The sequence below is a fragment of the Arvicola amphibius genome, chromosome 1, assembly GCF_903992535.2.
Source record: "Arvicola amphibius chromosome 1, mArvAmp1.2, whole genome shotgun sequence".
NCBI classification, from domain to species: domain Eukaryota; kingdom Metazoa; phylum Chordata; class Mammalia; order Rodentia; family Cricetidae; genus Arvicola; species Arvicola amphibius.
The window spans coordinates 103,216,425-103,244,412 of NC_052047.1; the positions used below are offsets into that span (position 1 = coordinate 103,216,425).

A 27,988-nucleotide genomic window follows, 5' to 3' on the forward strand; every position below is an offset into this window, starting at 1 on the left:
TGAGAGGGCCAGATTTGGAGAGATAGAAATGGGGCTTTGTGGATCCAGCAGGAATGATTCTTCTATCATTTATCATTTAAATATCTCTTTAACGGGGATGGAGTGGTAACACAGTAGTTAAGAGTACATGCTGCTCATGCAGAAGACACAAATTCATTTCTCAGCACACACTTTAGGCTGCTTACAATTTCCTGCTTCAAGGGAGGGATTTGATACCTCTAGTCTCCATGAGCACCCACAGATATTGTAATGATTTCAGCCACATAAGGCTGATACTTCTGGGTTCCTGAACCATGCATGTGCTGGAGGTGCCTGAATGTTAAAGGGCCCTGCGTGACCCACATGCACACATGTGTGGTTAAGTCCATGATGACTCAGCTAAGTCCTTGCACATGCATGATTATGTCCATTATGACTCAGCTAAGCCCTTATGCACATGCATGAGCCCATCTTCTGCATCATCTGTGTATGACATAGTCACACCAACCCCTGTGCGCATGCGATAGGCAGCTTTTAAAAAGCTGGACGCACCATCTTTCTCTCTCTGCACACCCATTCCCCAGGCCTGTACGCACCCCCTCTAATAAACTCCTAAGCAGATTTGTTGCGTGTTCCATGTTTCCTTGCTCACACCAGGTAATTTCATTGGTGCCATGACCAATGTAATGGATTAATTTAAAAAGCTGTAAGTTCCCAGCTGCTGCAGCGGCAGAAACACTGTAGGTCCCCCAGTGGTGGCAGTGGACCATGTGGCAGCAGGCAGCAAACAGTGGGTACTGAGAGCAGCCAGTCCCAGGCAGGGACGGTGCAGTTCCAAGACCATGAGGAAGGACAGACGAATGCACACGCCACGAGACCACGCTGCAGGTGTCTGAAGGCGGCTGGTCCCAGGCAGGGAGACAAGTGGCAGTGGGCTAGAGACAGAGACATGGAAAGGCATACCATGCAGAGTGAGGTTGGATATTTATTCAGTGGGTTATGGAAGGGAAGAGGGAGAAGGAGGGAGAGGAGAGAGAGAGAGAGAGAGAGAGAGAGAAAGAAACAGAAGGGGGAAGGGGAGAAATGGGGAGAATGGAGCAAGGCAGAAGCAGCCTCTTCAGGGGAGAGATGGAAAAGGAAGGAACTCAGGCTGGAAGCTGAAGATCAGCCTGCCTCAGCCGACTGGGGGGTGTTGGGGGTGCATGGCTTGTCTCTTAAAGAGACAGGACAGACCATTACAGATATAAATAAAGAACAGAAAATAAATCTTAAAATAGTTCTTTAAATTTATAAGAAACATATATATCATTTGGATTTACTTGATTGAGTCTGAAATAAAAATTGTTTATAATAAAAAGAAGAATCCCTGAGTGTGTGAAATCCTGAGTGAATGTGTGTTGACATGGGCACAACTATGCCAAGGCCTCCAAGGCCTTGGACCCATGGAAAATTGGCAAAGCCATTATTACTGTATGGGGCAGGCTAAAGAGGATGGCAAAACTTTCCTCCAGAGTCTTGACTGCAAATGACTATAGTGTATGCAAAAACCAGCAACAAGCTTCCTCCTCACAGTTGTTTATAACCCGAGCCTGCTGCCCACAGAACCTCTTACCAAGACTAGCTAACCTCCCCCATCCTCTTGCTAAGAAACATACTGTGGTTCTGAGTTGCCTGCCCCCAGCTTTTCTGTGTGTGTCTGTGTGTGTGTGTCCTTTCTTCATTCCCTCACCATCCCTAGTCAGGGTTCAAGGATCCAAGACATGAGGGTCTCAGCAATCTACTATAAGGCTTTTGATCTGTTTAGTTGAAGAGAAACAAAAATATAGGAAAGTACTTATACAATCAATTATCTATGCAAATCAATGTATTTCTTTTTTTAAGATTTACTTATTTATTAAGTATACAGTGTTCTGTCTGCAGGGATACCTGCAGGCCAGAAGGTACCAGATTTCATTATAGATGGTTGTGAGCCACCATGTGTTTGCTGAGAATTGAACTCAGGACCTTTAGAAGAGCAGGCTCTTCTCTTGACTCATCTTAACTCTTAACGACTGAGTCATCTTTCCAGCCCAAGGTATTTCTTATAATGTAACAAAAAGACACAGTTTAGAAAGTGGCTGATATGAACTACAGTTATTATTTTGTTATGTTTTATTTTGTGCACATACTGTTGTGTGATATTTTGTTTGAGTTCTGACAAATAAAGCTTGCCTGGAGATCAGAGGGCAGAGCTAGCCACTAGTTAACCATAGAAGCTGGGCAGTGGTGGCTCATAGTTTTAATCCCAGAAGTCCAAGAGAGTAAGTGATAAGGTGGGCCAGACACAGAATCTATGCCTTTTTGGAGTGAGGAAGGACACAGGAAGCAACTGGCAGCTGTTCCTCTGGTTCTCTGATCTGCAAGTCTTTACCCTGATATCAGACTCCTGGTTTTTATTGACAAGACTAATTAGGATCATGCTTCAACACACAAACTTTTTTAAGTTTGGAAGCTATTATACAGTGTGTAAATGCTATTGCTTCTCTTGCTAATGTTAATACCATCAGGCTTTTCAGTCATGGCGTCAGTGTGGATTTAGCCATGTTTTTAAACCTGTGACTTCTGATCCAGTACATTGTTTGTCAAACAGGTATTTGTGAAATGGTGTCAATAGGTCAGGCTCCATACTTGACACTCAAGATTCAATGCTAAACAGGCCGACATAGCCCCTCCTATTCATAGGGCTCAAGAATTAAAGAAAAGATAGGCAGTTGTCATAAACTATAGATTATTCCATGAGATAAAATGACAAGAAGCAGAGAGAAACATCTAAAGTTCATAGCAATCAAGAGAAGTTTTTACAGATGAATAATGAGCAAGACAGGGAAGAGTGGATAGAGAAAAGGCATGTTTGGAAGCTTAGAGGCAAAAGAGAAGTACTTGTAGAGCTAGAAGATGCACAAATTAGGGAAAGTGGCAGTGAAGGGGAATGAAGGGGCAGACTTAAGCCATCTAGAACATGCAGTAGATGGTAAAGTTTAAAGCAAACAAAACTGTCTCCTGAGTACAATGCATAGCTAGTTGAACAGTCATGTAAAGTATACAATTCAGAAATATCCTCCTGGCTACAGTGCGAAATGTGTTGGCAGGGCCAGGCATGGTAACATACCTTTAATCTAAGTATTCCAGAGACAGAGACAGGCAAATCTCTGAGTTCGGGGCCAGCCTAGCCTTCATAGTGAGATTCATGCCAACCAGGGCTACATAATAAGATCTTGCAAAAAGAAAAAAGAAATAAAAGACAGAAACAACTGGATATAAGAAATCGTTGGGAAAAGCCAAGGTAAGAAATAACAAAAGTACTTTGAAGGCTAACAATGTAGTTTTGTGTTAAAGTGTGTGCTTTGCATGTGTGAAGTGCAAAAGTTTGATACCTAGCACTGCTAAAATTAACTTTTAAAGGCTTTAATTTCTATTCCTTTCTTCCCTGCTTCCTGGTACTCATACTCATATGGCTAGCACAGTGTCTAAGTACAGTTGATACTCAGTAGCAAGATCATTCAGAGTACATGGGAATTTCATTTGCCTTGTTCATATACCTATATTATCATGTGTTGTACATAAGTAGAATGTTTTGAGTGGTTTCTTGCAAATAAGATTATTACTTCTAAGTTTAAACCTTCATATTGGAAGCTATATGTCTCTTTTTAAAACAAATTCATGAAAATCATGACTTAAGGTAGAATTTTTATTCCAGCTCCACATGCCCAGCATCTGATGAAGATTGTATGTAAGGCATTTGAGTGCCAGGGTTTCTAGTGCTCAGTGTTGCCTTCCAGTGGTGAAAATGGACGATTTAGCATTATTGTTAATAACAATAATAGTAATAATAGTAAAGTTTTATTTTTCCAAATGTACAGTTGATTAAACCTGTTCATGCCTTTTCACCAGAAGCTGGGCCATCTCCTCCCTTTGTGTTTCTGGTGTAAATTACTTCAGCTCTGCTTTGAAACCAGTTTGATAAGTCCTTTCCTAAGTAGCTCTGGAAGGGGAACCATGAATCTTCAGTTTCTCAGACGCCACAGTGCAGTAATTAGCTTACAGTTGTGAACTTCCTTACAAAGTTTGTTGTATGGAGCAATCTAGTCAAACAGGACTAGATTGTTGAACTTGTTCTGAACTTTGCCTTTGGACTACTTCTTCCTTTCAGCCTTGCCACCGGACCTATCTACTGGGTTTTTGTCTATTTTGGCCAACTTTCTGGCATCTTTCTGGTCATCCTTGGGTGACCCTAATAGAGCTCGGAAAGTAGCAATGATTACAAGATTCAACATTACTACTCATTCTTTGGGAACAAGTTGTTGTGTGTGTGTATGTGTTGTTGTTGTTGTTGTTGTTTTGTGTGTATGTGTTGTTGTTGTTGTTGTTTTGTCAATTTTATATTTTTAATATAATACTTTTGCTTGATGTAGTAGCCAAGTAAAAAATACAGAAAGAACTAACGATAAAACTTCTATAGAAGATTCTTATAAATAACACTAACATATAAGGAATAAAAAAAAAACAGCAATGTTAGATGATACCAAATTTACCTCTGGTTGTCCTGAAATTCACTCTGTAGCCCAGGCTGGCCTCGAACTCAGAGATCTGCTTGCCTCTACCTGGGGTTAAAGATGTTTGCCACCACTGCCTGGCTTAAAAATCTATCTTTCTCTCCTGAGTAAATTGGGAGCATGGGGACCTTGGGGGAGGATTGAAGGGAGAAGGGGAGAGGCAGGGAGGGGAGCATAGAAAAATGTAGAGCTCAATAAATACCAATTATACACACACACACACACACACACACACACACACATGCTCAGTCGGGGTGGTGGGAAATGCAAGCCCATTGTAATTATGGTTCTGAAGCCAAGGAAGGGACAACACCTGGTGTGACAATGACAGTGGGCCGTGTTTGTATGTACCTGAACCAGTGCGTGGTGACATAAGCCTGGGATCCCACGACTCTGTAAGCAGAAGCAGGAGAATGAGTTTGAGACCAGTCTGGGCCATACAGCCCACCCTGTCTCTGAAAGAAAAGGGGGGAAAATCCCTGTATTCCGTGCACACAAACATCCATAGTGAAATGGCAGGTGTGGAGTCTGCTTCAGGATGGAAATGGGGAAGAGGCAGCTGATAAGCCATGACCACTGACAGCCGCAAGGGAGGGATGGATAGGCAGAAATCACATCTTTAGACACTCTGCTTTCATGTTTGTAAAATTACTTCACAGTAAAAACTCTTTAAAATCATATGTTATATTTCCTACAATAACAATTCATAATGCTAAAAACAGAAAAAAAAAAAGAAAAGAAACATTTTTAGCCATACTGGCAGTCCAGTCTCTTGAACTGTAAAGAATAAACCCAATCGTGTTGACAGAGAAAAAAATTATCTTTCGCCGGGTGGTGGTGGTGCATGCCTTTAATCCCAGTACTTGGGAGGCAGAGGCAGGCAGATCTCTGAGTTCGAGGCCAACCTCATCTACAAGAGCTAGTTCCAGGACAGCCAGGGCTACACAGAGAAACCCTGTCTCAAAAAAACAAAAAACAAAAACAAACAAAAAATTATTTTTCAAAAAGATTCTTGAGAAAGTAAAAAGGCAGCCCACAAAATGAGAGGAAGTATTTCCAAACTAAATAGTTTGCAAAACTTTAATATCTATAATATATAAAGAATTCTTGCAATTTGAAAGCAGAAAGACACCCCAACTGAAAAATATGAGCCAGAGACTAGAGATGTAACTCAGTTGATAGAGTACTTGGCCAACATGCAAAAACTCTGGGTTCAATGCTCATTACTGCATAAACCAGGTGGAAGCGGAAGTATCAGAAGCTGAGGTTGGGCCAGTGAGATTGTTCAGTGGGTAGAGGCACTTGTTTACAGTCCTGACAACCTGAATTTGATCCCCAGACCCTATACCTAGCAGGAAAAAAAAAAACATAATTGTCTTCTGACTGTCATACATAAACCATGCCACATGGTATGTCTCCTCTCTTTAGAAAAATAAGTAAATAAATAAATGGTTTGTTGAAAGTATAAGATCATTTACAGTTGCACAACAATTTCAAGTGGTGCTACAGGAGACCTTGTCTCAAAAAGAAAGAAAGAGAGAGAGAGAAAGAAAGAAAGGAAGGAAGGAAGGAAGGAAGGAAGGAAGGAAGGAAGGAAGGAAGGAAGAAAGAAAAAAGAAGAGTCAAAGGTTTAAGTAGATAGTTCTCCAAAGAAAATAGATCAATATCTAGTAAAACATGCAAGGATACTCAGCATCATTGGAAATAGAGTCATGAAACTTAAAGTCATGATGATATACCATCTCTAGAATGTCTGTCATGATTTAAAATACAGAACAAGGGGACTGAAGAGATGGCTCAGAGGTTAAGAGCACTGGCTGTTTTTCCAGAGAACCTGGGTTCAGTTTCCAGCACCTGCCTGATGATTGGCAGCCATCTGTAACTACAGCCTAAGGTGGTCTAACACTCTCTTCTGATGGCCATGAATACTGCACAGGTGTGATGTACAGACAGACATTCAGGCAAACACTCATGCACATAAAATAATAAAATCTTAACAACAACACCAATAGAAAACACAAAGCAGAACACACACACACCAAAAAATAAATGGTGGCAAGGGTATCGAAAAATTAGAATCTTCATGTATTGCTGGTGGATAAGGGACAGCATTTGGAAAACAAAGTTGCCATATGGCCAAAGAAGATTCTTCTCCTGTGTATATCCTTAGAGAACTAGAAGCAGGTATCAAAGTTAAATAAAGGTTAAAGTGAAACTCCAAAACAAAATTTATTTGGAAGTAATGAAAATAATATTGAAATCTAGAACACTTGCATGAATATCTAGGAAACTAAGGAAAGGTTGGCAGTTTTTGTTGGGATAAGGAAATATACCCAAGCCATTATTTTAAAAAAGCACATTGGCACTCTGAGAGAACTGGCTAGCTCTAATTGGAAAATACTCTGCACAGAGCTAGGCCTCATTCCAGTTCTGTCATTTGATGAGAAGAGAAAAATGCAGACTTAAAAGATAAAGCTGCTGTTTTGATGGGTTGGAATGGCAGGAAAGTTCTTGGAATGGTTGTTGGGACCTGGGTGCTTTTCTTTAGCCTTTCTGTTTTAGATGTATATAACAGGAATGTTTTCTATGTAGATAATCAAACAAAACAGCCGGGCGGTGGTGGCGCACGCCTTTAATCCCAGCACTCCGGAAGCAGAGGCAGGCGGATCTCTGAGTTCGAGGCCAGCCTGGTCTACAAGAGCTAGTTCCAGGACAGGCTCTAGAAACTACAGGGAAACCCTGTCTCAAAAAAAAAAAAAAAAAAAAAAAAAAAGAAAGAAAAAAAGAAACAAAACATGCATAAATGTTCATAACATTTTATGTTTTCGCTCAGATTGCTTTGTAGCAGATCTATACAAAATTCTAATTCTGCCAATAATGGATGAGAAAAATGGAGGAGATTAATAATTATTTTGTATGTTTTCCAGGCTCTGTGTCTGGATTCTTTCTTTTGATTAGTCCATGTAAAATTCCTCACCTCATTGTCATAAAGTAGCTACAGAGGAAGATAACCAAAGATCAGAATCTGGATATTTTTGTTTCCAAAATGTTTTATTTTTTTTTTATTTTTTTTTATTTTTTTTTTATTTTTTTTCTCATGGTTTATTTTTTTTTTATATTTAAAAATTTCCATCTCCTTCCCTCCTCCTCCCCCCTCCCTCCCCTCCTCCCCCTTCCCTCCCCTCCCCTCCACCCATACCTCCCCTCCCTCTCAAGGCCAAGGAGCCATCAGGGTTCCCCACTCTATGCTAAGACCAAGGTCCTCCCAACTCCCCCCAGGTCCAGGAAGGTGATCGACCAAGCTGAGAAGGCTCCCACAGAGCCCGTCCATGAAGAACAATCAGAGCCCAGAGCCATTGTCCTTTGCTTCTCAGTCAGCCCCCGCTGTTGGCCACACTCAGAGAGACGGGTTTGGTCGCATGATCCATCAGTCCCATTCCAACTGGAGTTGGTGATCTCCCATTAGTTCTGTCCCACCGTTTCCATGAGTGAACGCACCCCTCTCGTTCCTGACTTTCTCCCTCATGTTCTCGCTCCTTCTGCTCCTCATCGGGACCTTGGGAGCTCAGTCCAGTGCTCCAATGTGGGGCTCAGTCACCTTCCCCATCTGTCGCCAGCTGGAGGTTCCTTCACGGTCCTGACTTTCTTTCTCATGTTCTCTCTCCTTCTGCTCCTCATCAGGACCTTGGGAGCTCAGTCCGGTGCTCCAAGGTGGGGCTCTGTCATTTTCTTCATCTATCGTCAGGTGGAGGTTTCTATGGTGATATGCAAGAAATTCATCAGTATGGCTATAGGAACTGGCCTTTTCAGGCTCCCTCTCCTCAGCTGCCCAAGGAACTAACTGGGGGCGTCTCCCTGGAAACCTGGGAACCCCTCTAGGGTCAAGTCTCTTGACAACCCTCAGGTAGCTCCTTAAATTAAGATATATGCTTCCCTGCTCTCATATCCACCCTTCCTATATCCCAAGCACCCCATTCCTCCGAGCTCCCCCCGCTCTCCCCTTCACACTTTTCTCTCCCCATCTTCCCTTGGCCCAGTCTTGCCCAACCCTCAAGTTCCCAATTTTGCCTGGCGATCGTGTGAGGATTACTATATCTTTTTTTGGGAGTTCACCTTCTTATTATCTTCTCAAGGATCCCAAATTTATAGGCTCGATGTCCTTTAATTATGGCTAGAAACCGAATATGAGTGAGTACATCCCATGTTCATCTTTATGGGTCTGGGTTACCTCACTCAGAATAGTGTTTTCTATTTCCATCCATTTGCCTGCAAAATTCAAGATGTCATTGTTTTTTACCGCTGAGTAGTATTCTAGCATGTATATATTCCACAGTTTCTTCATCCATTCTTCCACTGCAGGGCATCTAGGCTGTCTCCAGGATCTGGCTATTACAAATAATGCTGCTATGAACATAGATGAGCATATGCTTTTGTTGTATGATTGGGCATCTCTTGGGTAGATTCCCAATAGTGGAATTGCTGGGTCCTGGGGTAGGTTGATCCCGAATTTCCTGAGAAACCTCCACACTGCTTTCCAAAGTGGTTGCACAAGTTTGCATTCCCACCAGCAATGGATGAGTGTGCCCCTTACCCCACAACCTCTCCAGCAAAGGTTATTATTGGTGTTTTGGATTTTAGCCAATCTGACAGGTGTAAGATGATATCTCAAAGTTGTTTTGATTTGCATTTCCCTGATAGCTAGGGAGGTTGAGCATGACCTTAAGTGTCTTTTGGCCATTCGAACTTCTTCTGTTGAGAATTCTCTGTTCAGTTCAGCGCCCCATTTTTTAATTGGGTTAATTGGCATTTTACCGTCTAGTCTCTTGAGTTCCTTATATATTTTAGAGATCAGACCTTTGTCAGTTGCAGGGTTGGTGAAGATCTTTTCCCAGTCAGTAGGCTGCCTTTGTGTCTTAGTGACAATGTCCTTTGCTTTACAGAAGCTGCTCAACTTCAAGAGGTCCCATTTATTCAATGTTGCCCTTAAAGTCTGTGCAGCTGGGGTTATGCATAGGAAACGGTTCCCTGTGCCCATTTGTTGTAGAGTACTTCCCACTTTCTCCTCTATCAAGCTCAATGTGTTCAGATTAATATTGAGGTCTTTAATCCATTTGGACTTGAGTTTTGTGCATGGTGATAGACACGGATCTACTTTCATTCTTCTACAGGTTGACATCCAGTTATGCCAGCACCATTTGTTGAAGATGCCCTCTTTCTTCCATTGTGTACTTTTGGCTCCTTTATCAAAAATCAGGTGTTCATAGGTTTGTGGTTTAAGATCCGGGTCTTCTATACGATTCCATTGGTCAACTTCTCTGTTTTTATGCCAATACCAAGCCGTTTTCAATACTGTAGCTTTGTAATAGAGTTTGAAGTCAGGGATGGTAATGCCTCCAGAAGTACCTTTATTGTATAAGATTTTTTTTGGCTATCCTGGGTTTCTTGTTTTTCCATATAAAGTTGATTATTGTCCTCTCAATCTCTGTGAAGAATTTTAATGGGACCTTGATTGGGATTGCATTGAATCTATAGATTGCTTTTGGTAGAATTGCCATTTTTACTATGTTGATCCTCCCAATCCACGAGCAGGGGAGATCCTTCCATTTTCTGGTATCCTCTTCAATTTCTTTCTTCAAAGACTTAAAGTTCTTGTCAAATAAATCCTTCACTTCCTTGGTTAGCGATACTCCCAGATATCTTATGCTATTTGTGGCTATTGTGAAAGGTGATACTTCTCTGATTTCCCTCTCTGCTTCCTTATCCTTTGTGTATAGGAGGGCGACTGATTTTTTGGAGTTGATCTTGTATCCTGCCACGTTACTGAAGGAGTTTATCAGCTGTAGGAGTTCTTTGGTGGAGTTTTTGGGGTCGCTTATGTATACTATCATATCATCTGCAAATAATGAAAGTTTAACTTCTTCCTTTCCAAATTGAATCCCCTTGATTCCCTTATGTTGTCTTATTGCTATTGCTAGAACTTCAAGCACTATATTGAAGAGATAAGGAGAGAGTGGACAGCCTTGTCGTGTTCCTGAATTTAGTGGGATAGCCTTGAGTTTCTCTCCGTTTAATTTGATGTTAGCTGTCGGCTTGCTGTAAATAGCTTTTATTATATTTAGGAATGACCCTTGTATCCCTAATCTCTCCAAGACCTTTATCATAAAAGGGTGCTGAATTTTGTCAAATGCTTTTTCAGCATCTAATGAGATGACCATATGGTTTTTTTCCTTCAGTTTGTTTATATGATGGATTACATTAATAGATTTTCGTATGTTGAACCAGCCCTACATCTCTGGGATGAAGCCTACTTGATCGTAATGGATAATTTTTCTAATGTGTTCTTGGATTCGGTTTGCCAGTATTTTATTGAGAATTTTTGCGTCAATGTTCATGAGTGAGATTGGCCTGTAATTCTCTTTCTTGGTTGAGTCTTTGTGTGGTTTAGGTATCAGGGTAACTGTAGCTTCATAGAAGGAATTTGGCAGTGACTCTTGTGTTTCTATATTATGAAATACCTTAAGGAGTATAGGTATTAGGTCTTCTTGGAAGTTCTGGTAGAATTCCGCATTGAAACCATCTGGTCCTGGGCTCTTTTTGGTAGGGAGGTTTCTGATAACAGTTTCTAATTCTTCGCGACTAACAGGACGATTTAGAGCATTTACCTGGTCCTGGTTTAACTTTGGTATATGGTATTTATCTAAAAAACTGTCCATTTCTTTTACATTTTCCAATTTTGTGGCATACAGGCTTTTGTAGTAAGATCTAATGATTTTCTGAATTTCCTCTGTGTCTGTGGTTATGTCCCCCTTTTCATTTCTGATCTTGTTAATTTGCGTGTTCTCCCTCTGCCGTTTGATTAGTTTGGCTAAGGGTTTGTCAATCTTGTTGATTTTCTCCAAGAACCAGCTTCTTGTTTCATTGATTCTTTGGATTGTTTTCTGTGTTTCTATTTTGTTGATTTCTGCCCTCAATTTGATTGTTTCCAGTCTTCTACTTCTCCTAGGTGAGTCTGCTTCTTTTTTGTCCAGAGCTTTCAGGTGTGCTGTTAAGTCACCAATGAGCGCTTTCTCCGTTTTCTTTAAGTGGGCACCTAGTGCTATGAACTTTCCTCTTATCACTGCTTTCATTGTGTCCCATAGGTTTGAGTATGTTGTGTCTTTGTTTTCATTAAATTCAAGAAAGACTTTAATTTCTTTCTTTATTTCTTCCTTGACCCAGGTGTGGGTCAGTAGTTGACTGTTCAGTTTCCATGAGTTTGTGGGTTTTCTGGGGGTAGCATTGTTGTTGATTTCTAATTTTAATCCATGGTGATCCGATAAGACACAGGTGGTTACTAATATTTTTTTGTAACTGTGGAAGTTTGCTTTGTTACCAAGTATATGGTCAATTTTCGAAAAGGTTCCATGAGCCGCAGAGAAGAAGGTATATTCTTTCCTATTTGGGTGGAATGTTCTATAGATGTCTGTTAAGTCCATTTGGTTCATTACCTCCATTAAGTCTTTCAATTCTCTGTTAGGTTTCTGTCTGATTGACCTGTCCATTGGTGAGAGAGGAGTGTTGAAGTCTCCAACTATTAGTGTGTGTGGTTTGATGGCTGCCTTGAGTTCTAGAAGTGTTTCTTTTACATAAGTGGGAGCTTTTATATTAGGGGCATAGATATTCAGGATTGAGACTTCATTCTGATGGATTTTTCCTGTTATGAGTATAAAGTGTCCCTTTCCATCTCTTCTGATTGATTTTAGTTTGAAGTCAACTTTGTTGGAAATTAGTATGGCCACACCCGCTTGTTTCTTAGGGCCATTTGCTTGATAAACCTTTTCCCAACCCTTTACTCTGAGTAGATGTCTGTCTTTGTGGTTGAGGTGTGTTTCTTGTAAACAGCAAAATGTTGGATTCTGTTTTCGTATCCAGTCTCTTAGCCTGTGCCTTTTTATAGGTGAATTGAGTCCATTGATATTAAGTGATATTAATGACCAGTGGTTGTTAACTTCAGTCATTTTTAGTAGTAGAGTTCGTGTGTTTCCCTTCTTCTAGTTGTGCTGGTGAAGGGTCGCTAGATGCCTGAGTTATTGTCGGCGTTGTTGGACTCCTTGGTTTGTGATTTTCCTTCTATTACTTTCTGCAAGGCTGGATTTGTGGCTGCGTATTGTTTAAATCTGTTTTTGTCCTGGAATATCTTGTTTTCTCCATCAATGGTGAATGCAAGCTTTGCTGGGTATAATAGTCTAGGCTTGCATCCATGTTCCCTAAGTGTCTGTAGCACATCTATCCAAGCTCTTCTGGCTTTCATGGTTTCCATTGAGAAATCAGGTGTAATTCTGATAGGTTTCCCTTTATATGTTACTTGACCTTTTTCCTTTGCAGCTCTTAATATCTGTTCTTTATTCTGTATGTTTTGTGTTTTGATTATTATATGGCGTGGGGATGCTTTCTTTTGATCCAGTCTATTTGGTGTTCTGTAGGCTTCTTGTACCTTCATAGGAACATCCTTCTTTAGGTTGGGGAAGTTTTCTTCTATAATTTTGTTGAATATGTTTTCTGGGCCTTTGAGTTGTAATTCTTCTCCTTCTTCTACCCCAATTATTCTTAGGTTTGGTCTTTTCATGGTGTCCCAGATTTCCTGAATGTTTTGTGTTAAGAATTTGTTAGATTTGTTTACTTCTTTAATCTGTGAGTTTATTTCCTCTATAGTATCTTCAGAGTCCGAGATTCTTTCTTCCATCTCTTGTATTCGGTTGGAAATACTTGTCTCTGAAGTTTCTGTTCGTTTACTCAGAGTTTCCATTTCCAGTCGTCCCTCAGATTGTGTTTTCTTCAATACCTCCATTTCATTTATCAGGTCTTGTACTGTTTCCCTTACCTGTTTGATTGCTTTTTCTTGTTTTTCTTGTTTTTCTTGGGTATCTTTGAGAGATTTATTTATTTCGTCTACCTTTTTGTTTGTCATCTCCATTTCTTTATGGCAGTTTTTTACCTCCTGTTTAAGGTCCTCTATTATTTTCATAAAGTACTGTTTAATGTCGGTTTCTTCTATATCTTCTGGGGTAGGGTGTTCAATTCTTGTTGTTTCGGGATGTCTGGCTTGTGGTGATGTCATTTTGCCTTTCATGTTGTTGGAGGAGCTCCTGCATTGGCGCCTGCCCATCTCTTCCTTCAAAAGGAGCGCGGAGGTGTTTGGTGTCCTAGACCAATAATTGCTGTGACTGAAACTGGTTGGATCTCCCCAGTGCCAGAGGAGGACCTATTCTTTGCGTCACAATCTGAAGAAGCCCACACTCCCTTGCAGGAATCCTCAGACCTGCCTGGAGGCCAGGGTCTGACTCCTCTGGGTGGATGGCCTTAGAACAGGAGCAGGACACCTGAGAACACTAGGGAAAGCTTGGGAGACACACAGGGAAGGGAGAAACCGACACAAGCCTGCAGAGGGAAGTGGGGGTAGGGGGTCTGTGCTCTCTTCCAGGGCAGGTTGCCCCAGGGTCCGCATTCACTCACCAGTTCAGATGGAATGTCAGGGCACAGGATCAGGGATTCCAGGCAGCCCACGGTCGCAGCCCAGACAAAAGGGCCAAGGTGGGGGCAGGGCGGGATGGAATACCACACAGCGAACCTGGCAGCACAATCTGAAGGAGCCCGCACCCCTCCACAGGAATCCTCAGACCTGCCTGGAGGCCAGAGTCTGACCCCTTTGGGTAGATGGCCTTAGAACAGGAGCAGGACACCCCAAAGAATGATGGATCCTCTGGCAGACTGTCAGGTCCCCTTGCAGGCCAAGCAGCTCTCAGACAAAGGCCTACCTTGCCCCGGGCAGTCAAATGAAGGAGGGGACCTCCCACAGGCCTGGGTGCACTCAATTCCGGGTCCCCAGAGCCCAAACAGGCTGAGCTGTGGGATTTTGTGGCCCCAAAGACGGGAGGATGAGGAATGGGGAGGGGGAGAGGATTCTGGGTGCAAGCTGGGAAGGGACAGGGAGAGAGAGGCGGTATCCGGGGAGAATAACCCCTGCAGGAAGAGCAGGAAGTATGGTGGTGGCAGGGGGAGTTGTGGAGTGTCTGTGGTCCCTCTCCGGGCAGCTGCCGCGGTTCGGGCACTCACTCCTCACTCACCCCAAAGAATGATGGATCCTCCTGCAGACTGTCAGGTCCCCTTGCAGGCCAAGCAGCTCTCAGACAAAGGCCTACCTTGCTCCGGGCAGTCAAATGAAGGAGGGGACCTCCCACCGGCCTGGGTGCACTCAATTCCAGGTCCCCAGAGCCCAAACAGGCTGAGCTGTGGGATTTTGTGGCCCCAAAGACGGGAGGATGAGGCAGGGGGAGGGGTGGAGGATTCTGGGTGCAAGCTGGGAAGGGACAGGGAGAGAGAGGCGGTATCCGCGGAGAATAACCCCTGCAGGAAGAGCAGGAAGTGTGCTGGTGGCAGGGGGAGTTGTGGAGAGTCGGTGGTCCCTCTCCGGGCAGCTGCCGCGGTTCGGGCACTCACTCCTCACTCACCCCAAAGAATGATGGATCCTCCTGCAGACTGTCAGGTCCCCTTGCAGGCCAAGCAGCTCTCAGACAAAGGCCTACCTTGCTCCGGGCAGTCAAATGAAGGAGGGGACCTCCCACCGGCCTGGGTGCACTCAATTTCAGGTCCCCAGAGCCCAAACAGGCTGAGCTGTGGGATTTTGTGGCCCCAAAGATGGGAGGATGAGGCAGGGGGAGGGGGGAGGATTCTGGGTGCAAGCTGGGAAGGGACAGGGAGAGAGAGGCGGTATCCGGGGAGAATAACCCCTGCAGGAAGAGCAGGAAGTGTGCTGGTGGCAGGGGGAGTTGTGGAGAGTCGGTGGTCCCTCTCTGGGCAGCTGCCGCGGTTCGGGCACTCACTCCTCACTCACCCCAAAGAATGATGGATCCTCCTGCAGACTGTCAGGTCCCCTTGCAGGCCAAGCAGCTCTCAGACAAAGGCCTACCTTGCTCCGGGCAGTCAAATGAAGGAGGGGACCTCCCACCGGCCTGGGTGCACTCAATTCCAGGTCCCCAGAGCCCAAACAGGCTGAGCTGTGGGATTTTGTGGCCCCAAAGACGGGAGGATGAGGCAGGGGGAGAGGGGGAGGATTCTGGGTGCAAGCTGGGAAGGGACAGGGAGAGAGAGGCAGTATCCGGGGAGAATAACCCCTGCAGGAAGAGCAGGAAGTGTGCTGGTGGCAGGGGGAGTTGTGGAGAGTCGGTGGTCCCTCTCCGGGCAGCTGCCGAGGTTCGGGCACTCACTCCTCACTCACCCCAAAGAATGATGGATCCTCCTGCAGACTGTCAGGTCCCCTTGCAGGCCAAGCAGCTCTCAGACAAAGGCCTACCTTGCTCCGGGCAGTCAAATGAAGGAGGGGACCTCCCACCGGCCTGGGTGCACTCAATTCCAGGTCCCCAGAGCCCAAACAGGCTGAGCTGTGGGATTTTGTGGCCCCAAAGATGGGAGGATGAGGCAGGGGGAGAGGGGGAGGATTCTGGGTGCAAGCTGGGAAGGGACAGGGAGAGAGAGGCGGTATCCGGGGAGAATAACCCCTGCAGGAAGAGCAGGAAGTGTGCTGGTGGCAGGGGGAGTTGTGGAGAGTCCGTGGTCCCTCTCTGGGCAGCTGCCGCGGTTCGGACACTCACTCCTCACTTACCCCAAAGAATGATGGATCCTCCTGCAGACTGTCAGGTCCCCTTGCAGGCCGAGCAGCTCTCAGACAAAGGCCTACCTTGCTCCGGGCAGTCAAATGAAGGAGGGGACCTCCCACCGGCCTGGGTGCACTCAATTCCAGGTCCCCAGAGCCCAAACAGGCTGAGCTGTGGGATTTTGTGGCCCCAAAGATGGGAGGATGAGGCAGGGGGAGGGGTGGAGGATTCTGGGTGCAAGCTGGGAAGGGACAGGCAAAATGTTTTATTTTTAAATAAGCTTTACCAATATTAGTTTCCTTTTGCTGGTTACTGTTTATTAAAGATTCATCACTTCCCTAGTAACTGCTCCCATATTCTTAGGTAATAGTCTGTGTGTTTTGTCAGTGTATTAATAGGTTTTAAGATTGAATATTCCTACTTTTCTTATAGACAAAGGAATTGTGTGTCAAAACTCTATCATAATTTTTGGCTGTCCTCTTGTTTAGGCCCTCGATGGAAATGTGTATGACCACCTCAAGGATTATTTAATAGCCTTCAGCCGGACCGAGCTGGAAACTTGCCAAGCTATACAGAACACATTCCAGTTTTTACTAGAAAACTCAAGCAAGGTAATGTGTTTATAATGCAGTGGGTAATATTGCCTTTTTAGAATCCAAAGCTTTTTCATACATTCAAAATGAAGATACCAGTTATAGCTGAAGGTTTTAAAGGATGTATTTCTGGAAAAAAAAAACTTTCCTTAAGAAAGTGGGAAAATGTTCTGATCACCTTCTGGGTGAGTGGAGGAGAAACTTGTCACAATCATAAAGATAGGAGAGGTGAAGTAGCAGGCTGACTCGGACATCTGTCATTGCTGTATGCAGTGCCTTTGAGACAAATCAGTGAAAAATCTGATCTGTTCACATAAACTTCAAATCCATTCAGCTCAACCATTTGAGAGAACAAAGTCATGTATCAAGGCAGAGAGTAAGAAGGGTATACAAAGGGAATATAGCATTGTAAATTTAAAAATAAATTCTATAATACCTTGGAGTTTGTTTTTAACAAATTCAAAAATTATTTATTTATGTATATGACTGCTCTGTCTTCCTGTAGGTCTGCATGACAGAAGAGGGCATCAGATCCCATTACAGATGGTTCAGGGCCCCATATAGTTGCTGGGAATTGAACTTAGAACCTCTGGAAGAGCAGCGAGTGCTCTTAATCACTGAGCCACCTCTTCATGCCTAAACTCACTTGCACTTTTTCTTTTTCTTTTCTGGGGGATAGGGGTGGAAGGGTAGGGGTAGTTCAAGATAGGGTTTCTCTGTGTAGCCTTGACTGTCCTGGAACTCACACTGTAAAGAAGGCTGGCCTTAAACTCACAGAAATCCTCCTGCCTCTGCTTCCTGAGTGCTGGGATTAAAGGTGTGTGCCACCATGCTCTAAACTCACTTTCTCTTTGCTATCATTCTTTGATAATGATCTTTTCATTTAAAATATTGGTGGTAGTAGTGCACGCCTATAATCCCAGCACTCAGGAGGCAGAGGCAGGTGAATCTCTGTGAAGTTTAAGGCCAGCCTGGTCTGCAGAGCGAGTTCCAGACAGGCTCCAAAGCTACAGAGAAACCCTGTCTCAAAAAACTAAAACAAACAAACAAATTGATCTGTTAACTTTGCTGAGATGTCACACTGGGTATGTCGAATATACACACTCAAAGAAAAGAAATGTTGTTTTTCCTCAAAATTGGATAAATTATGTTTCTTTTTAACAATAGTAAATCTCCTTTAGAAGATAAAATGTTCCTGTAATTGTTACTTTCTGGAAGATGCATTATGATGATTTTCTGACTGTACATTTTAAAAAATATATACATTCTACTACCTGGATATACTCCTTTAAAAGATCTAGCTCAATTCTTTTGTTTTTTATTATTTATTTATTCATTTATTTTGTCAAGGAGAATGGGAACTGGCTAATGTATTTAGAAACTGTTTAGGAACTAGGGTATCCATCTTCACGAGATGGAGTTCAAAGACAGGCATGAGAAGGGCACTCAGACTCTTTTATCCTGAACACCTCCTAGTGGAAGTGTTCTTGTTTCAGAGCACCTGAGCTCCTGACTCTAGGAATAGAAGCATTAAAAGAGAGCTGGAGAGAAGGCTCAGCAGGTAGAGCACTTGTTGCCCTTGCAAAGGGTTCAGGTTCAGATCCCAGCACCCACATGGTGGCTTACTATTAACCAACTGTAATCTAAGGGATCTAACGCCACCTTTTGACCTCCATGGGCATCAGGCAGGCACGTGTTGCACATAATGTAGACAGACAAAACACCCACATAAAATCATACAAACTACTCTTCTTTAAAAACTTAAGGAAAAGCTTTTAAGATGCTTAGTTGATATCAAATATAAACATTATTAGTGTTATACTTTTGACAGCTTGTCCTATGTCTATCCCTACCCAGAACTCAATAAGAGATGTAAAAACATTGATGTGTAGAAAAAAGAGTGTATGAATGAATGGATACACTTTTAAAAGAAAAAGAAGTAAAATAGTAATTGTGGAGCTGTGGTAATAAGTACACAGGTGTTCTTTGTGGCATCTTTTTATATTTTATTCATTTATTCATTAATTTATTTTTAAGAGGGGGTCTCACTATGTAGCCCTGACTGCCCTGGGACTTACTGTATAGACCAGGCTGGCCTTGAACTCAAAGAGATTCCCCTAAAGTGCTGGGATTAAAGGTGTGCCCCACCACACCTGGCCAGTTCTTTTATTTTAATGTGTATGTTTGAAATCATGAGACTATTGGAGGGAAACGTCTACAGAAGCTTGCTGATTTTGTTCTTTCTGCATAGCAATGGCTTTTGACCACTGGAAAAAAATAACGTTTAGTAGTCAGCTCAGGTTTTCTGAATTTTTTTTCTCATTTTTGATTGTTTTTGCTTGTTTCCAGTATGTTTTAGCAGCTTTCATTTTCCTATGTAGTTGTTCATTTATCAGCTCTGGTAGCACACCTCTTTTAAGAACTCGTCTGTCTCTGTCACCTTCTCCCTTGTTTTTTTCTGTTTACACTTTATTTTTTTATGAAGTCAGTTTTGTTAACTTTGCCAGAAATATGTTTTGTTCTGTTTTTCAGTGTTCTGTTTCATCAATTATTACCTTTCTCCAAAGTATTTCTTCCTTTTTGTTTTTGTTTTTCCAGACAGGGTTTCTCTGTGTAACAGCCTTAACTGTCCTGTAACTCACTCTGTAGACCAGGCTAGCCTTGAACTCATAGAGATCCGCCTGCCTCTGCCTCCCAGGTGCTGGAATTAAAGGCGAGTGCTAATCCCCCACCCCTGCTAAAAGTATTTCTTTCTATATTCCTTTGTGTTCTTGAAATGCTTGTTTTTCTTGTTCTTAAATAACTAAACACACACTCCTACTACAATCTGTAACATGAAATGTGAAGAGCTTTTATTCTTATTTCTACATTGCCCCCTCATTAGTCCATAAATTATTTAGAAGTGAATTTTGCATTTAAGTTTAAGTGAAGGGCTGGAGAGATGGCTCAGTGGTTAAGAGCACTGCCTGCTCTTCTAAAGGTCCTGAGTTCAATTCCCAGAAACCACATGGTGGCTCACAACCATCTGTAATGAGATCTGGCGCCCTTTTCTGTCCTGAAGGCATGCTTGCAGGCAAAATACTGTATACACAATAAATCTTTTTTAAAAAAAGTTTAAGTATCAAGATGTTTTTCACTCCCAACTTTACTAGAGACTATAATCTATTTTTATTCTAATTTAAAATTATTTATCATAATTTTTGAAATTTCTTTTTAAAAGAAATTGTTAAGTTAGATATACTATTTTTAGCTTATAAAACATGTAGACATGAAAACTGGCTAATACTATGCATGTATTTGATTTTCTAGGCATTCTTAGTGTCTGTTACATTCTGAATCGCATGTTTGTTTTATGGAAAGGAAGATAGACTGAGTCTGACAGTGTGTCTCTGTCTTCCCCCCGCCCCCACCCCTTACAAACACACACACACACACACACACACACACACACGATACTCCCATTACTGTAGTGTTATTCTACTGTAATATATTATCTCTCTATCTTATTTTTATTGAAAATATATTAAGAATTTATAAAATACTCAGGAGACAAAGAGATAAACTTATTTTCTGCCTTCATTCATGTGAGTCTCTGTCCCTGAGGGTGAGGCATAAATGAGATGCTATTATGTCAGGACCAAACTGATGAATATGAATGATGTAGCTTGGAGATGTGCCCTGTTATTGCAAGTGAGAGGAATTCACACGTACAAGTTTTATACCATGTGCTTTTCTGTTACAAAGAGTTCATTGTGTTGCAGAGATTCTAACCAAATGGAAAGTTTAAAAATCTATAAACTTTTTTATTCTATAATTTTATTACTTTGTTTGTGTCAAAAATCTATTTTTTTCTGCTTGCTTGTAGCATAACATAGTCTTAATGACTTTGTAAGGGTAATTCATGCAGACACTACATACTATAAATGGTAAAGTGCTCTCTATAGCTTTCATCCTCTGAATGGAAACAGCTGGTCCTAGGAACTTGTATTAAATTTTAATTATTTATGAAGCTTGCTCTTCTTAATATTTTATGAAAAGCTTTATATGTAACTGAAGCAGATGTTGTCATGGATATTTTCTCTAGGATAGTAGCTCCAAAAGCAAATCTACTGTCCTCTATGTTTCTGTGTGCTCTCTTGATGCCTGCAAAGGATACCACTACCACTTGCTAATGTAGCTCTTTGAACAGTTCATAACTTGAAAATTTTAAGCCGGGCCGTAGTGGCACATGTCTTTAATCCCAGCACTCTGGAGGGAAAGGCAGGTGGATCTCTGTAAGTTCGAGACCAGCCTGGTCTACAAGAGCTAGTTCCAAGGCTGGAGAAATGGTTCAGAGGTTAAGAGCTTCGCCTGCTCTTCCAAAGGTCCTGAGTTCAATTCCCAGCAACCATATGGTGGCTCACAACCATCTGTAATGGGGTCTGGTGCCCTCTTCTGGCCTGCAGTCATACACAGAGACAGAATATTGTATATATAACAAATAAATAAATATTTATTTAAAAACATAAAAAAAAAGAGCTAGTTCCAAGACAGGCTACAAAAAAAAAAACTTGTCTTGAAAAAACAACAACAAACACCTCCCCCCAAAAAGAAGCCAGATGGTGGTGGCTCTCGCCTTTAATCCCAGCACTTGGGAGGCAGAGACAGGCGGATCACTGTGGGTTCGAGGCCAGACTGGACTACAGAGCAAGTTACAGGACAGGCTCCAAAGCTACAGAGAAACCCTATCTCAAAAAACAAAAACAAACAAACAAATTATCCTGTTTCTTTGGAAACTGTCCAATGTTGTAGTATATAATACCTTGAAAACTAACCATAAAAAGTGAATTTAATAAAATAAAGAACAAAATTGTGATCATTACAGTGGATATGAAAGCCGGGCATGTTGGCACATGCCTTTTATCCCAGAACTTGTGATGCAGTGCCAGGCATATCTTTGTGAGTTTGAGGCCTGCATAGTCTACATAGTGAGTTCCAGGACAGCCATGGCTACAGAGAAGGCCTGTCTTAAAAAACAAATACAAACAAACAGAGAAACCATGTGAAAAGCCAACAGCTAATACTGTTCTCTGTAGTGAAATGCTGCATGTTTCCCAAGATCAAGAACTGCTTTCGTGAGTGTGCTTAACTGCTATGCTAAAAGCACTAACGTAAACAGTTAGGTTAGAAAGAGAGAATCAAAATTACTGCTGATTGGAAATGGTATGATTCTCTATATATCAATATCACAAATGTAAAAACTGCTAAAAAAAAAAAAAAGTAACCCAGATAAGAAAGCAATTCTACAAAGTTATTCTAGAAACAAGATCAAAACATAATTGCCAGCTGTGTGTCTATACTCTTACCAGTGAATGCTCTGAAAATAAAGTTAAATCAAGTCCAACTACATTAGTATCCAAAGAATAAAATACCCAATAATAAATTTAACCGAAGACTTACATACAGAAAAATTTAAAATATTGCAAAATAAGATCTAAATAAATATAAATTGAAAATGTTCATTGATTAGAAGATTTCATATAGCTGACTTCATAGTATTACCCAGATATTCAATACAATCCCTATCAAAACTCCAGTAGCTATCTTTCTTTATAGAAGTGGAAAAGACAATCCTCAAATTTATATGGAACTGTGAGAAAACCCTAACTAGCTAAATAGTTAAAAGGAAAAGCAAAATTGAACTACTTACAGTTCCAGCTTATGAAGCTTACTATAAAGTCACAGAAATCAAGACAGAGGTATGGACATTAGGAGAGACAGAGTGGCTAGTGAAATAAAGTTTGAGTCTTGAAATAAAACTGTACTTACATGGGCAACTGATTTCAACAGAGTTTTCAAATACCCTGACTATTGAGTGGAAAGGATATAATCTTCAGAAAAGGCACTGAGACAAGTGTATAACCATATGCAAAAGAGCAGGGTTGCACTCTGCCCAGTTTTTTAATGATCTCTAATATACAGCAAATAAAAGTTGAGTAAAGGGCAAGCAGTGAGGACAAGTAGAACTCAGCTTGTGTTCAGTAAGTACTGCTTGCTCTTAGCTTTTTCCAAGGCGTATTGTAGTAGATGGGTTGTTTAGAAAATGAGGGACTAGAGAGATGATTCAGTGGTCAGGAGCAAGTAGTGGTGTTGGACCTGAGTCCCCAGCACCCACCTCAGGCTGCCAGTAACTCCAGCTCTAGAGTGTCTGACTCCTTTTAGCCTCTGTGGGCATCTGCATTCACAGGTAAACAAACCCATACACAGACATGAACATATACACATAATTAAAATAAAATAAATTGCTGGTTGTTTTAAAGAAAATAAACCGGGGGTCTAGAGAGATGGATCAACAGTTAAGAGCACTGGCTGCTCTTCCAGAGGTCCTAGGTTCAATTCCCACCAACCACATGGTGGCTCACAACCATCTATAATGAGATCTGGCACCCTCTCCTGGCCTAGAGTCATACATGCAGACAGAACACTGTATACATAATAAATAAATCTAAGGAAGGAAGGAAAAAGGAAAGGAGCCAGGCGTGGTGATGTGTAGCTTTAATCCCAGCACTTGGAGGACAGAGGCTGGTGTATCTCTTGTGAGTTTAAGATCAACCTGGGCTACATAGTACATTCCAGACCAACCATAGCTCCATAGAAGTACTATGTCAAAAATAATAAGTAAATAAGAAAATAGCTGAATGAATCTTTAAAAAATGAAGCTTTAAACATTTTTTAATTTATCATTATTTGGTTGTTGTGTGTGCATGTGTGTATGTGCACGCGTGTGGAGACATGCTGCAGTGCACTTGTAAAGGTCAGAAGACAACTTTATGGTGTTGGTTCTTTCTTTTCACCTTTACCTGGGTTCCAGTGATTGAACTCAGGCCATCAGTCTTGTGCAACAAAACACCCTTTACCTGATACGCCATCTGGCACTAAACTCTAGACTAAACTTTAGAATATAATACTGGACATTTTAACCTTACTTAAGACTTACAAGTTCCTGTTTTGTCTTTAGGTGGTACGGGACTATAACCTTCAGCTGTTTCTACAAGAGAATGCTGTATTTCACAAGCCTCAGCCCTTCCAGTTCCAGCCTTGTGACAGTGACACTGTAAGGGAATTCCACATCTTCACTTCACTCGTTGTTTGTGCTTGAATAAGCAGCAGAAGATGAGTGTGTCTCATTAATTTTAACAACAGAGAAACCACACCACTTCTTTGAGTACAGCTTGCACATCCAGGGTTTTTATACTGTAGGTTGAGGTAGAGAAGTTTCAAAAAATCTGAAAACAATCAAAAAATTTAAAAGTATTCAGTGGATTTTTTTTTCCAGTACAAATTATGTTTTCTGGGCATACTTCATACTGTATCCTTTTTCATACTGTATCTTTCTTCATAGTATATTCTTCTGAATAACCAGTGGCTAAATCTCATCAAGGATAGAACTAATAAATGGAATGATAAATATGTGCATGAAAATATTTTGGTTGACTTTATACAAATAACAGGTCTTTGACAATTCCTTTTATTTTTAAATTGTTCAAAGCATTAACATTAAGTCCCAATGAGAAGTTTTTAAATAGCAGACATTAATCATTTTTTCCAAGTTTATGAGAAATGTTTATAATTATTTGAAGTTTGAAAAGAGACAAAATATTCGTTTGACAATAAAATTACAATAAATTTAATAGTTTAAAATGACAAGATAGTCTGAGAACATTCTCCTTAGTAGGAAGTTAAGACAGAGGGCAAAGTATATTTGTAACTCTTTTGATAAATTCATAGTCATTACCAGGAGAGCATATAATATAGTTCAAAAGTTTAATAGATATATGTTTGATTCCCCCCCCCCATAAGGTTTCAGCTTTGTAGTGCTAACTGGCCTCAAATTCACAGAAATCTTGCCTCCACCTCCCAAGAGCTGGAATTATAGTGTGAACCACCATACCCAGTATTTTGTTGTTTTCTTACATTCTAAATAGCCTTGTGTTGAAGGCTATATAAAAAAATGGAGGATATCTTTAGTTTCCTCTACATAATAATCTTAATTTATTATTGCAATACTTCCCCTCTAAAATTTTTATTTATTTATTTTTAATTGTTGGCAGTGTTGTGTAGATGGAACGGTGGGCTGTGTCCCACCACCCGGCTAGCTTTACACCCGAAATAATTACACGGAAACTGTATTCTTTTAAACACTGCCTGGCCCGTTATCTCTAGCTTCTTATTGACTAATTTTCATATCTTGCTTTAACCCATATTTAGTAATCTGTGTAGCACCATGAGGTGGTCGCTTACCAGGAGAGATCTTAACCTGCGTCTGTCTTGGAGAGGAGCAGCATGGCGACTGCCTGAAGCATCTGCCTCACGCCCAGCATCCTGTTCTGTCTACTCCACCCACCTATGCTCTGACCTATTGGACCAAACAGTTTCTTTATTAATTAACCAATAAAAGTCCTCCATCAGTGTTGGAGATGAAAACCTAGGGCCCTGTGAATGCTAGGCAGGTGCCCTGTTGCTGAGCTACCTACCTCCCCAGTTCTTCCCCCTGTAAAGCATTCAACTTCTGCTTAATGACTCAGTGATATTTTCTTAGAGTTGGACTTCTTTGAAGCCTGGGATGAATAAGTAGGACATTAGAAGATACATTCTTATCATATTTTAGAAGATATGATTCTGTGTGGTACTCATTCCTCTAATTCCAGCAGTAGGACATAGGATGTTTGCTTTTAAAATACAATGTTGCTTTTAAAAGAAAAAGAAGATGCAAAGTCTGAACAAGTTTATTAAGTTTGATAAACTTAAAATTCTGACCAATTTGAGGGTTTTTTTTTCCTTTGCCCATTTGCCACAGAATAGTGACTCTTACCTCACTTTTCCAAAGCTTAACTATAGACCTAGGACCTGTCTTTGTTTTTAGGCACTGTGCTAATGTTCTAAGCTATTATGTCCCCTGTTTACCTTAAAATTCTAACTCTCTGCTGTTTTCTGTCCTTGCGCAATCTTTACTGGGCAGAGTTTAAAAGCCGCCCAACTGGTGGATATTGAGCTCTCCCCTGTCAGTGCCCTGAGAATGACCATAGCTGAGGTATATGGGGGCATGGGCAAGGATGGAAGGGTGGAATGTGTGGGCTTGCATGTCATTTAAGGGCGGGACCTGATGTTGGGATGAAAGTCATATATGGGCCCTTAAATGAATCATCCATGACTATTAGTTTTTACCTTATATAAATTAGGAAGGTTTTTGTTTGTTTGTTTGCTTACTATTTGTAATCGAGAAAGTGAGATGCTCATTTTTCATCAGGATTATCTCAAGCACCTTAATTTATAGGAGCATTGATATAATCCTGCCTTTATTAAAAGAAAACTGGAGCCTAAAAGTAAAGAAACTTGGACAAAGTCTTAATCATGAATGAATGACACATAGCTATTGTGATGGCAGTATTTTTTTTTTTTTTTTTTTTTTTTTTTTTTTTTTTTTGGTTTTTCGAGACAGGGTTTCTCTGCAGCTTTTTTAGAGCCTGTCCTGGAACTAGCTCTTGTAGACCAGGCTGGCCTCAAACTCACAGAGATCCGCCTGCCTCTGCCTCCCGAGTGCTGGGATTAAAGGCGTGCGCCACCACCGCCCGGCTTGTGATGGCAGTATTAATGTTCTTCCCTGCTATGCATGTTGTCTTCTGTAAAGGAATGGTCAATGCTTATAGAACAATTTTTTATAATGGAAGAAGATAAATACAAATTTACAAAAATTGTTCCAGATTGTTACTATAAAATATTCTGCATGTAATTTTTATGTGTATGAGTTTTTTGCCTCTATGCATCTCTGTTCTTTGTGTGTGCCTAGTGCCTGCAGAAACCCAAAGTGGGTGCTGAGTTCTCTGGATCCAGAATTGCAGATGGCTGTGACCCACCATGCAAGAGCTAGGAATTGAGGTCCTCTGTAAGACCAGCCAGCAACCTAATTCCAGCCCTTGTCTGTAATTTTTTTCCTGCTTAGAAAGAATAAATATTCAGGTGCTGGAGAGATGGCTCAGTGATTAAGGGCATTGTTTGATCTTCCAGAGGACCTGGGCTCAATTCCCAGCAACCACATGGGAGTTCAGAGCTGTATGTAACTCCAGTCCCAGGAAATCCAATACCCTCACAGATATACATGCAGGCAAAACATCAGTGCACATAAAGTAAAAAATCAATAAATTATCTCCAGGCAGTGATGGTGCCCACCATTAATCCCAGCACTCAGGAGGCAGAGGCAGGCAGATCTCGTGAGTTCGAGGGCAGCCTGGTCTACAAGAGCTAGTTCCAGTACAGCCAGAGCTACACAGAGAAACCCTGCCTGAAAAACAACAACAAAATACAGATACCATCCCTAATAATTTTTACTCTCTATAGTCTAGTGCTCTTCACGAGGGTAGAACCCCTCTTTTACTGCTTCTTTTTAGAGTTGGTAGCACTAGACCTACCATGAGTAAAGAGTGTATGTCAGATCTGTTGACTCACTCTCCCATGAGATAATTTCAGCCATGCAGAAAGGACTAATTGCCTCAGCCCTCATTCAGATTTCTAAAAACATTCTTGTTCCCATCTTGTTTTGAAGCATATGTCATTTCAACAAACACTGAATCCCTAATGTATATGCAAGTCACTAGGTTACATGGTAACCTGTAACATCTGCGTTACTCTCTGCTGTACCATTCGCGAGCCGGGCAAGGGCCTGGAGATTAAAAGAACACACAGTAGACGTGGGTCATTCATGAGAAGATAATGCCGAATGCCTTTTATTCAAGCTTAGGAAAAACCTTATGTACCTAGCTGTTGTACAATGGAACTCCCCCAGGCAGGTGAGAAATTGCCACATCCAAGACAGAGTCTACAATAGCCATATAGCTAACCACCATGGGGGCAGAGGGAGCACAGGAACAAACAGGATGTTTAGCCAGAAAATGCAACAAAATGTCTGGCCAGAAACTGTCCTCAAGATGAACCCCGAGAGGAGGGGTGGACCCACGGGCCCTACAGTAACCTGTGTATAGTGGACCAGATGAGCTCACTGATATGTACACAAATGGTGGCATTTTCTTGGTGTCCAGTGACTAAGATAATCAGTAAATCCTGATGTGGTATGATTTTTAAACAGGTTTATTGAGGCATTCTTATATAATTTACTCAGTTCAGTATACTGAATTTTTGTGTTTACCAAATTATGTAAGTA

General features: G+C 41.5%; 1 protein-coding gene and 1 pseudogene across 3 annotated transcripts in view; one reads left to right on the plus strand and one right to left on the minus strand.

Moving 5' to 3' along the window:
- Positions 1 to 27,988, plus strand: part of Fchsd2 (FCH and double SH3 domains 2) — a 259,952-nt gene that overhangs the window by 179,230 nt on the left and 52,734 nt on the right. For 2 of the 3 annotated variants that reach the window (XM_038325826.2, XM_038325835.2), the window contains 2 exons: positions 16,690 to 16,812; positions 23,792 to 23,887. In XM_038325826.2, coding sequence (XP_038181754.1) covers positions 16,690 to 16,812; positions 23,792 to 23,887 — 219 coding nt within the window. Of the gene's footprint in view, positions 1 to 16,689; positions 16,813 to 23,791; positions 23,888 to 25,792; positions 25,865 to 27,988 lie in introns of all 3 variants that reach the window. The other variant, XM_038325845.2, reaches the window with a different exon arrangement.
- LOC119819304 lies at positions 3,893 to 4,292 on the minus strand (annotated as a pseudogene).